Source organism: Propithecus coquereli, unplaced genomic scaffold, assembly GCF_000956105.1.
Source record: "Propithecus coquereli isolate 6110/MARCELLA unplaced genomic scaffold, Pcoq_1.0 Scaffold42, whole genome shotgun sequence".
Lineage (NCBI taxonomy): Eukaryota > Metazoa > Chordata > Mammalia > Primates > Indriidae > Propithecus > Propithecus coquereli.
The window spans coordinates 840,777-851,550 of record NW_012149952.1 but is presented as its reverse complement, the minus strand read 5'-3'; the positions used below and the strand labels follow the sequence as shown (position 1 = coordinate 851,550).

At 52.5% G+C, this 10,774-nt stretch overlaps 1 protein-coding gene across 1 annotated transcript; it reads left to right on the top strand.

Moving 5' to 3' along the window:
• Positions 1-867: 867 nt before the first annotated feature.
• Positions 868-4,433, top strand: LYPD3 (LY6/PLAUR domain containing 3). Its single transcript, XM_012653400.1, has 5 exons — positions 868-982; positions 1,474-1,605; positions 2,073-2,243; positions 2,502-2,663; positions 3,841-4,433. The coding sequence occupies exons 1-5, from the start codon at positions 898-900 to the stop codon at positions 4,335-4,337; spliced, it is 1,047 nt and encodes a 348-aa protein (XP_012508854.1). The 5' UTR covers positions 868-897; the 3' UTR covers positions 4,338-4,433.
• The last annotated feature ends 6,341 nt before the right edge of the window (positions 4,434-10,774 follow it).

Genomic DNA, 10,774 nt, shown 5'->3' with positions numbered 1-10,774 from the left:
TCCCCTGGCTGATTTAGACGCCCTCAATGTTTCTCCAGTCTTCTCAGAATTAGTCCAAATCTCTTCTCAGGGCCTGCAATGCCCTGAACAGTCTGGCCCCTGCCTGATCTTCTGCCTCAGTTTCCACGATTGCTCCTTGAGCCCTCTGAGCTCCAGGTATGCTGCTCTCCTCTCCGCGTCTGCATGGTCCGTGCTACCCGCCACCTCTAGGCCTTTGCACGCACTGCTCCCTCTGCTTGTAGTGTGCTTTGCCCCGTCTCTGACCCGCGCCACCTGGCTAAGTCCTGCATGTCTTTGAGGTCACATCTCAAATTACCTACTCTGGGAAGCCTTCACAGACCAGCCCCCCTTCTAGACTCCACACCTCCTTGTAGCTCCCTACACTTCTTCCTCATAGTCCCAGTCTCTGTTGTAAATGACAATTTGTATGATTATTTGAGTAACATCCGTCGCTCCCATCACACTGTGAGCTGTGCGAAGACAGGCACTGGTTCAGTCTTAAGCTCCAACGTCACCCAGAGCAAAGACAGGCACACTGTAGATGCTCATTAAACGGTCACCGAATGCGGAATGTTGGCTAGCCCCTGTCTCTCTTTGAGCCCCAGTACTCTCTGGGCCCCCACCCCGACTCCCCAAACATACATAGACTTTCTCCCATGCGCTGTCAGGGAACCTCGACTCCCGCCCTTTCCCTCCTTAGCAACTGCATCAGGGGCTGCTCTCCCTCTGGGTGACGCATCTAGGGGCGGGGCCCCGCCCCACAGCGAACGCTGAGTTGGCCCGGTTGGGCAAGGCCAGGGTTGCCCGAGGGTGGGTTACTCATCCTGGGCTCAGGTAAGAGGGCCCGGGCTGGGAAGCGGCACACCCAGGGGGACGCCGAGGGAGCAGGACGGAGCCATGGACCGGGCCAGGAAAGCAGGTGCCCAGGCAGGGATCTGGGCTACGGGTTGGCTGCTGCTTCTGCCGCTGCTGCTTCACCAAGGTGGGTCTGCTGCCAGGAGGCGGCGGAGGGGGTAGAGTGGGGGCTTTTAGGGAGGAGGCTGCCCCAGCCCCTTACAGAAAGGGCTGTGGGAAGGATCTCCCACTGTGGGCAGAGAGGACTGTGGAAAAACTTCCCCTGTCCTGGGCAGAGGGGCTATGGGCAGAGTTCTCCCATCCTGAGCAGAGAACGTGAGAAGACATCCTCCCTACCCTGGCACGAGGGGCTCCGTGGCAGGGATCAGCTACGGTGGCCTCACGGGGCTGTGGGAAGGATGCTCCCATCACAGGCATCAGCGCACGAAGGAAAAGGGTCCAATGTATCTCGTGTCCCCAGATTCGTGGGAAGGTTTTCCCTACTTCCGCCCTGGAAAAGTGTGTGCAATAGGATTGTCTCATCCCGGGGACGGAGGGCGTGGGAAGGACTATTTCTCTGCTGAGGGAGGAGGCTTTGCCCAGGATCGCTCGGTTCTACCCGGGGCTCCGCGTCCACAGGAGCGCAGGCCCTGGAGTGCTACAGCTGCGTGCAGAAGGCAGATGACGGATGCTCCCTGCACAAGATGAAGACGGTGAAGTGCGCGCCGGGCGTGGACGTCTGCACAGAGGCCGTGGGGGCGGTGGAGACCAGTGAGTGGGACCCCTGGTCCAGCGCACCCCTCGGGCTCCTGCAGCCCAGCCTTGCCTTCTTACAGTCCTCTCTGAATCCGGCCACACCCCTTCAACGCGGCTCCATCCCTCCTTTCCAGCCTGGCCTGGACCCTTCAACACAGCCTCGCCGCTCGGTCCGGGCCTGGCCTTCTCTCGCAGGGATTGGAGGGGATCCCGGCTGGGACGAGGGTACATTCTAACCACCCTTTCTGCTCCGCCACTGAGACCTCCCTATCCCTGGGTGTCACCCTCTGTCCCCTGGGACGCAGCTCTGTGAGGTTTACTCTATGACCCCGCCCCTCTGTCCTTCTGCGGTTCTTTCCCCTCCGATCTGCTTTCAGGGGCCCCGGCCCGCCGAGCCCAGCCTGTCTGTTCCCAGGTATTGTCCCATTCGAGGCCCCGCCCCAGGCCCCGCCCCTCTGACCCCGCCCCCCCGCTCCCCACAGTCCACGGACAATTCTCAGTGGCAGTACGAGGCTGCGGTTCGGGACTCCCGGGCAAGAATGACCGCGGCCTGGACCTGCACGGGCTTCTGGCCTTCATCCAGCTGCATCAGTGCGCGCAGGACCGCTGCAACTCCAAGCTCAACCTCACCTCGCGCTCGCTCAACCCCGCAGGTCCGTGGGGGCGGGCCCGGGGGCCCGGGGCGGAGCTACAGGCTGGGGGCGGGGTCACGCTCTAGGAGGGCGGGGCCAAAAGGCAGCAGAAGGGGCTTCATTGCCGGAGGCAAGCGGAGGTTGCACGCTGGAGGCGGGGCTATGAGCGAGTGGGCGGGGTCACCGAGGGAGTGCGGTCACGCCCTGGGGGCGGGGCTAGAGGCCGAGCCGCTGTTCCCGAGTCCTCTGACCCCTTCCCTTCCTGGCTGTCCCCCGCAGGCAATGAGAGCGCCTACGATCGCAACGGCGCCGAGTGCTACAGCTGCGTGGGGCTGAGCCGCGAGGCGTGCCAGGGGACGGCGCCGCCCGTGGTGAGCTGCTACAACGCCGGAGACCGCGTCTACAAAGGCTGCTTTGATGGCAACGTCACCTTGACGGCAGGTGAGGAGCCCCGGAGCACCGGCCCTACAGGAATTGTCGTGGCCTTTCTGAGGCGTCCTGGGCGGTAGGGAGCCCTTTACCCATAGGGTGCCCCGCGTCCGACGCATTCTGGGCACTGCAGGCCAAGTGTCTGTCTGGTAGAGCTTCGATCCCCAACCCCGGGCCGCGGCCTGGTGCTGGTCCGTGGCCTGTTAGGAACTGGGCCGCGCATCGCCGCCTGAGCTGCTCTTCTCCCTTCCTCGCCCCCCACCCCGCCCCCATCCGTGGAAAAATTGTCTTCCCAAGGGCCGCACAGCAGGAGCTGAGTGGCAGGCGAGCAACGCAGCTCTGCTCCCCGTCTCTCGCATCACCGCCTGAGCTCCGTCTCCCTCCCCGTCCCCCTAACCCCCCTTCCATGGAAAAATTGTCTTCTGGTCCCTGGTGCTAAAAAGGCTGGGGACCGCTGTTGTAGAGCATCATGGGAAATGCAGTCTCTTTTCCCAGTATAGCATGGAGATATTGGGGGATATTGCTTTTGTCCTGGAGTTTTCTTGGGGGGCAAATGCATTTCCATAGAGGACTGCCAGGTACAGAACAGGAAGACGTGCCATGGAAACGTATTTAAGCCTCTCAGCTTCTGCCCAGGCACCGAGAGGAATCTAGTTCTGAGCCCTTAAAACTCGAGGGGTCCCCACCTGTTCCAGAGTATTAGGAGAGAGGTGGTTCCTGGCCCCTACCTCAGGGAACCATGGGAGTGCTTCAAACCCCATCCTCTGCCAGGTGAACTATGGGAGATATAGTGACTCTAAGACTGAATTTTGGTGGGGACATTGGAGGGGGGTGAGAGGTGGGGAGAAACGGTGAGAGGGATGTAGGGGAAGGTTGTTCTGCCCTTTGGTCTCGTGAGAAGTGTTGTGTCCCAGACCAAGACTTTGTTCCAAGGCACACTTGTAGTTCAGCCTGCACAATTTCCCTCTCAAAGCACTATGGGAAATATGGTCCACCAAGTGCCAAAGACAGTGTGTCTGTTTCTCAAGTGGGGCCTGAGTTGAGATTTTTGGGTTAACAGATGCAGAGCCCCTCTGTCCTTTTTGGGGGTTCTCTGCTCTTGTCTGCCCCTGATGCCCCTAAGTTTCATTCTGACTATGCCAACTTCCCTCCCTCCAACCACTGACCTATCCGTGTCTCCCTCCTGCAGCTAATGTGACTGTATCCTTGCCTGTCCGGGGCTGTGTCCAGGATGAGTCATGCACCCGGGATGGGGTGACAGGCCCGGGGTTCTTACTCAGCGGCTCCTGCTGCCAGGGGTCCCGCTGTAACTCCGATCTCCGCAACAAGACCTACTTCTCGTCTGGAATACCACCCCTTGTTCTTATGCCCCCTCCAAAGCCCACCACTGTGGCCTCAACCACTTCTGTCACCACTTCCACCCGGGTGCCAACTACCTCCACCTCCACCACCAAGCCCCCCCCAGCCCCAACCAGCCAGACCCCTCCAAAGGAAGGAGAGCTTGAGGGATCGAGGAAAGAGGAGTCCAGCGTGGCTGGAGGCGCCGTTGTCCACCAGGACCGCAGCAATTTGGGGCAGTACCCCACAAAAGGTGGGAGCCAGCAGCTCCCTAATAAAGGCTCTGCAGCTCCCGCGGCAGGGTTGGCGGCTCTACTGTTGACCGTGGCCACTGGTGTCCTACTATGAGCTTCTCCACCTGGAAACTTCCCTCTCACCTGCTCCCCTGGCCTTGCCCCCCACCTCTTCCCATGACTTCCCTATCCCGCCAGTGGACTGGGCTGGCCCAGCCACTAGACTTCCGTCCGATGTCTCCCAGTATCCCCAGCTTCCGCTGCACTGGTTTGCGGCTTCGGGAAATAAAGTCACTGTTGTATATGTCCTGCTGGGATGTTCTAGCTTTTCGAGGGCAACAACTGTACCCCACTCATCCTTGTCTCCCCCTGGCTCCCTCGTGATGCCTAGGACAGCATGAGGAAAGTCAGCTGTCACAGGAAAGGTGGGAGGGAGGATGACAAGCTTCCCTTATTCACTTTCTCAGGCCAGCCTGGAATGTGGGGGGCGGGTGGGGCACTGGTCCCCCCATCTTCCTGGGAGTCGGTTCCTCCTCCATCTTCCTTACTAGACTGTGAGCTCCTCCAGGGCAGGGACTGTGCCTTATGCCTCTGTGTGATCAGTTTTCTGGCACATACGGGCTTCAATAAAGACTTAATTACTTTGTATAGTGCCTTAAAGGAGTAATTTCCACCTCATTTCTCACAATAACCCCTTGAAGCTGAGCTAGGGCGGGCATGCCGAGGCCTTTAACAGGACAGAGGAGCTGAGACCCAGAGCCACAGCCCTGGGGGACGTGGTCGGGGTTGATCTCCCTTAATCTCCTGGGGTCTAGCCAGCTTGTGGGTGGTCCAGCGGGTGAAGGGGAGTTAGGTGAATGCAGTAAGCAGCATTGAGGGGTGAGTGGGGCTTTTAGCAACACTAGGGAGCAGAGGCAGGCTGCGTCTAATCTGGATTTGTGCACCGTCCCCAGGCCCCGCCCTCTATGCCATCCACCTGGTTTATTAAGGATCATTTTGGGGCGTTCACCTGCTGCATTTGCGTAAAAGTCCTGAGAGTGCCGCTGTCACTCTTTGCCTGGTGTTGGGGACTCCTCCAGCTCCTCCAGTCAGATGAAGGCCTGGCCCTAGCGGTCCCAAAGGGGAAAAGCGTGGCTTGGGTATGAGGCTTTGAGACCGCTTGATGTGACGGGATCAGATGTGGGGCATAGTGAGATAATAATAGTAATATTGCCAATATCCTATTAATAATGGGGAACAGTATGAAGTACTAACAACATAACAATAGGAAATAACGATTATAGTTACAAAGCAGAGGATTAGTGAGCGCATGAGCTCCTACTGTATACTACACGTACTGTAGGCATGTACAATGTAACATCAGTAATAGTAACTACAGACACAGAACGTTAGTAAGTCAACAACGTCTTACCAGATGCCAGGCCTGTGCTATCGGCGTTTGCATCCATCATCTCATTTAATTTTTCACATAAATCCTCAGATGGGATGATTGGGGAAACTGAGGCTCAGAACAGTGAAGTAATTAACCCACGGCGAGTAATCCATTAATTATGTGCCGGGTACTGTTTTCAGTGCCATACTTGGATTAATATATTTAATCTACACAACGATCCCATGAGGTAAGTATTAATCATCTGCATTTTACAAGCTGGCAACATTAGGCCCAGAGAGATTGAGAAACTCGCCCTAGCCACCCAGCTAATAAGTAGTGGAGCTCGGGTTTGAACCCAGCCCAACCTAGACTGCCATGTAACATTTCCCTCCCTTTTCTTAGAGCATTTACTTAAGAAAACTTGTCATTGTAAATTCTTTCTCTGCCCCTTTGAGATGTATATAAATTTCTCTAGAAGTCCCTTAGCAGTTTACACCCCAGGAAGTGTCTTTCTCTAGGAGTGGGAACGATTTCTTTGAAATGTAAACACCAAAGGAGACAGCACAGTTTCTCCGGGAAGGCGAGAGCCTAACCCGGGTAGGTGTCTTGCTCTACGTTGTAAAAGTATCTCCTATCATGAATGTACAAGAAAGTTCCCTTCCCCTCTGGGTAAAGCAATTAGCAAACACTGTCGTTTTCACTCTGGCTCCTGAAAACCCTAACATGCTTTGTTTCAGCAGAGTTGAGTTCAGGTTTTCCCTGCCTGTTTCTCATTGTCTGGTGCACTTTTGCTGTGACCAGCACGAGCTGTTAAGCTGCTGTTAACCAGCGTGTTACACAGGTTCGGACTGAGAGCTTGGTCACCCAGCCTGTTTCCGCCACCTCCCTGGTGCGGGTGAGAGTACGTCTGGGTTTCTGAGGGTGTCGAGGCTGGAAATCCTCCTTTCATCGCCTCTGTTGCGTGGGGGCTTTTTTCTCTTCTTTGGGGGAAGTTCCAAAGCGGGGAATAGACACTTTAGGATTCTTCCTCTTGCACCGCTCAGCCTGGGGCTGCCAACCTGGAGGCTCCTCTCTGCTCCCCCACACCCCAGTGCGTCCCGCCTCCCTGCTTCCTGCCGAGGCCTGGGTTGGGTGATGCCACAGTCTCAGAGCTGAAGTGCAAGTTAAAGGATAATATTTTTAAGAAGGTAAAATCACCAATCTCGCACAGATATAAAATAAACACGTGTCAAATATTTATCTCACTGAATTAATGAGGGAACTGGTAAAATATTGCCACTAGTTCAAAGGAAATTCAAAGAATGCGTGTGCATAGGCAATGAGACATGCGGAAATAAATGTATAGGTGGATGTAATACTGGCCAATATGCCATGCCCCCTGCCAGACCTCTAGGGAGGATCCTTCTATCGTACCTCTTCCAGCTTCTGGCAGTCCCAGGTGTTCTGGGCTCGTCGAGGCCTCACTCCAATCTCTGTCCAAATTGCCTCTTCTTATCAGGATGCCAAGTCATATTGGATTAAGGCCCACTCTGATGACCTCATCTTAATTAAATCTGCAAAGACCTTATTTCCAAATAAGGTCACATTCACAGGTACTGGGTGAGGGTTAGGACTTCAACATACCTTTTTTGGGGGGAGGAACAGGATTCCACCCATAACAAGGACACGGTGTAGAATGGAGGTTCAGAGCCCACGCTTGTGCCAGATGATGCCAGTTTAAATCCCAGCTCTGTCCCTACTCTGTTCCCTGTACTACCACTGTAATGTCACTCTAGGTGAAATTGTGCCGGGGAGTTCTGTCTTAAGCCTCAGTTTCCCTATCTGTGAAATGAGGATAGTAATAGTTCCTGCCCATAGGACTCTCGTGAGGCTTGAACCTGATCATGTAAGTCAAGTACAGTGTCTGGCATGAAGGAAGTGCTCCACACATAGGGAACCAAAGCATATAGGCAAAACGGAAGTATAATTTAGTCAATGAAAAAAAGAATGCTGAAATAAGATTGCAGAGTTAGATGCAACAGAGTCTGGCTCTGTTGCCCTGGCTACAGTGCCATGGCATCAGCCTAGCTCACAGCAACCTCAAACTCCTGGGCTCAAGCGATCCTCCTGCCTCAGCCTCCCGAGTAGCTGGAACTATAGGTGTGCACTATCGCACCTGGCTAATTTTTCAATTTTCAGCAGAGACGGGTCTCTGAAAACTCATTCATGTTGCTTAGACATTGGGCCAGCTGCAACTGGGTGGGGGTGTGACGTCCCCCCACCCCTTCTCCCTGGAGGAGGAGTCTCACCCAAACTCAGTTTCTCAATGGGCTAATTGCTCCCTGCTCCAAGAGGAGTAGCTTTAACAGTCCATGGGCCTCAAGCTTGAGTGATTATAAACAGCTGGCACTGAATCTGGCTTTCATGGCGGCCACACAGACTGTGCGTTCTTGAGAAGGTGGCTGTCATGCTGGGAGAGGTGTAAAGGAGTGAAGAGTTCTCCACACACACTGGTGTCCAGCGGCTCTGCCTGCCCATCCCCTTCTCCCCCACCCCCTGTCCCTTTCCAAAGGGATGGTAGGAGGAGCTTTGGGGACAGTTGAGAAGACATGCCATAGGACAGTAGGCAAGTGAATGGACTCTGAAAGGGCCCACTGGAGGATTTGAATTTAACCAATGTAAAGTCATGAATTTAAAGTAAGACTTTTCAGCAGGGTTGTGTGAATTTTCTCCAGCTTTGGTCACTTACCTGGGTACAGGCACTGAGTGGGTAAAATGTTGCATATTGATCGCTAGATTGCCCTGTGACTAGGACGAAGTTGGGAAGTTGAGAGTGTGTGCAAAAGAGTGATTATAACAATTAAGAATGGAATTTAGGGCCAGGTGTGGTGGCTCACGCCTGTAATCCTAGCATTCTGGGAAAACAAGGCAGGAGGATCACTTGAGGTCAGGAGTTCGAGACCAGCCTGAGCGAGAGCGAGAACCCCGTCTCTGCTAAGAATAGAAAAATTAGCCGGGTGTGGTGGCACACGCCTGTAGACCCAGCTACTTGGGAGGCTGAGGCAGGAAGATGGCTTGAGCCTGGGAGTTTGAGGTCGCAGTGAGCTATGATGATGCCACTGCACTCCAGCCTGGTTGACAGAGCAGGACTCTGTCTCAAAAAAAAAAAAAAAAGTCAACTACTCAGTGTATTAGGAATAGGGAATCTGAACATTTGGCAAGCATCATTATAATAATTGGTTCAGGTACGCATCACTAATGGGTGCTAAAACCAGTGGGTGCAAATTCGAGGAGTAACAGGATATGCATTAATAATACGTTGTCTCGAATTATCTCCCCACAAGATACTTGTTAATTACACAGAGGGAAACAGTGATATAAAATAGGAAAAACCTGGCAAACTCCACTTGAACCAAGTGATCAGAATTAACCTCACTAGTCACGGGACAAACAGGCATCCGGTGCCTGATAGGGGCGTGGAGAAAGGACGCAGCGTCACTTCCGGGGTACTCAGCAAAACACGTGTAACCTGAAACTAATCATGTGGAAACATCAGACAAGCCCCAGCTGAGTGACATTCTATAAAAATATCAGTATCACGAAACACAAATAATGGGGATTCTATTCCAGATGAAAGGGGACAGGCAGAGCATGATCTAGGATTTTCTTCTGCTACATGAGACATTCCTGCAGCAATTGACAAAGTCTCAAAGTCTACAAATGAGATCATTTATGTTCCAGGCTAATTTCTCGAGTTCGATAAATGCACTATGATTATGTAACAAAATGTTTTTGTTTTAAGGACATGCACACTGGTGCCTATTTATGGGTAAAGGGGCAATGTCTGGCAATGACTTTCAAACTGTTTAGAGAAAAATATTTACGCATAGAAAGAGAATGACAAAATATATGTGGTAAAATGGGAACCATATATACATGTCTTTGTTTATATATAAATATTTATATTTTATCTTTATATAAAAATGGATTTATGATATAAATATGCTCATTTATATCTCATACATATAAAGCACAGGACGTCCTTGGCATCTAGGAAGTACTCAATGGTGTTATTGTTTCTTTTTTCAATTTTACTGAGGTATGATTGACAAGTTATTATTTTTTTAAATCTTTATGTCTCTTGCACCTTGCAGAGAGTAGATATTTGCCTGGTAAATGCTTGTTCAACTTCTAAAAACCTCCGTTGTTTCTATGTGCCGGGCACTGTAGCTGAATCTTTTGTTACTCAGCTTACTCTGGTGAATTAAAATTCATTACAATTAAATAAAATCAAGAATTCAGCCCCTCAGTCCTACTTGCCATGTTTTAATTGCTCAAATAGCCACACGTGGCCATGGCTACCATACAGATGGTGCAGATACATAAATCCCTATGTTACAGCGCTGGATCCCGGCGGGTGAGCCAGAGAAGAAACCTCTACCTTCAACCCACGTGGCAGTGGCAATAACGTCGTGCACTGGGGACCACTTAGCGAGCGGATGAGGAAAAATTTAGCCAGCTTATTCTTTAGGCTTTTTCTGGTTTTGTTTCATTTTTTAACGTTTCCCCTGCCCCTATATGCCCATCATTCTTTCCTAGTGTCCACCCCACCTCTGACCTGTCTTTAGCATGAAGCCGGTTGCTAGTCTACCAGAATCCTAATGGCCTTGATGAACATACGGTAAACTTCCCAGTGGGCCGAGTCAGAACTGTTTTTATGCTGGAGTCAATGTCTCTGCCTGGCTTGCTTTAAAACAAGTAAATCACAGAAAGAAGCCAGATGTGGAGTTCGGGGTGACAGAGGTCTAAGTTCCTATTCTGTATTTATTACCTGCGTGGATTTGGGCAGGTGACTTCACTGCGGTGAGCCACAGGTGTGTCATCTGTGGGTGGGCATAATCGCACGTGCTTCCCAGGGCTAGCAAGAGAATGACGAGGATCGGGTCTGTAACCGTCCTAGCCGGGTAGAGCATTTGGTAAGTGGTAACTACTGTTATCTCCAGACACGTCGTTTTCTATTTTCTCCACTTGCAGTGTCCCAGGCGACACACACGTTGGGTCACATAGACACACAGAAGCAGGAACTGGGGTTTCAACCTAACGGGTTAGAAATCCACAGGGTGAGAGTTTACAGCCACCATCGGGTGAAACGACCACAGATTGAAACCCAACTTGGGATCTGTGGGCTAACAGGGTCTTCC

Bases quoted from the DNA above. Each gene is read 5' to 3' on its own strand.
- LYPD3 (XM_012653400.1), top strand. From the start codon at position 898: ATGGACCGGGCCAGGAAAGCAGGTGCCCAGGCAGGGATCTGGGCTACG. The intron at 983-1,473 runs GTGGGTCTGCTG...CCGCGTCCACAG, and splicing joins GCCGCTGCTGCTTCACCAAG to GAGCGCAGGCCCTGGAGTGC. The intron at 1,606-2,072 runs GTGAGTGGGACC...CGCTCCCCACAG, and splicing joins CGTGGGGGCGGTGGAGACCA to TCCACGGACAATTCTCAGTG.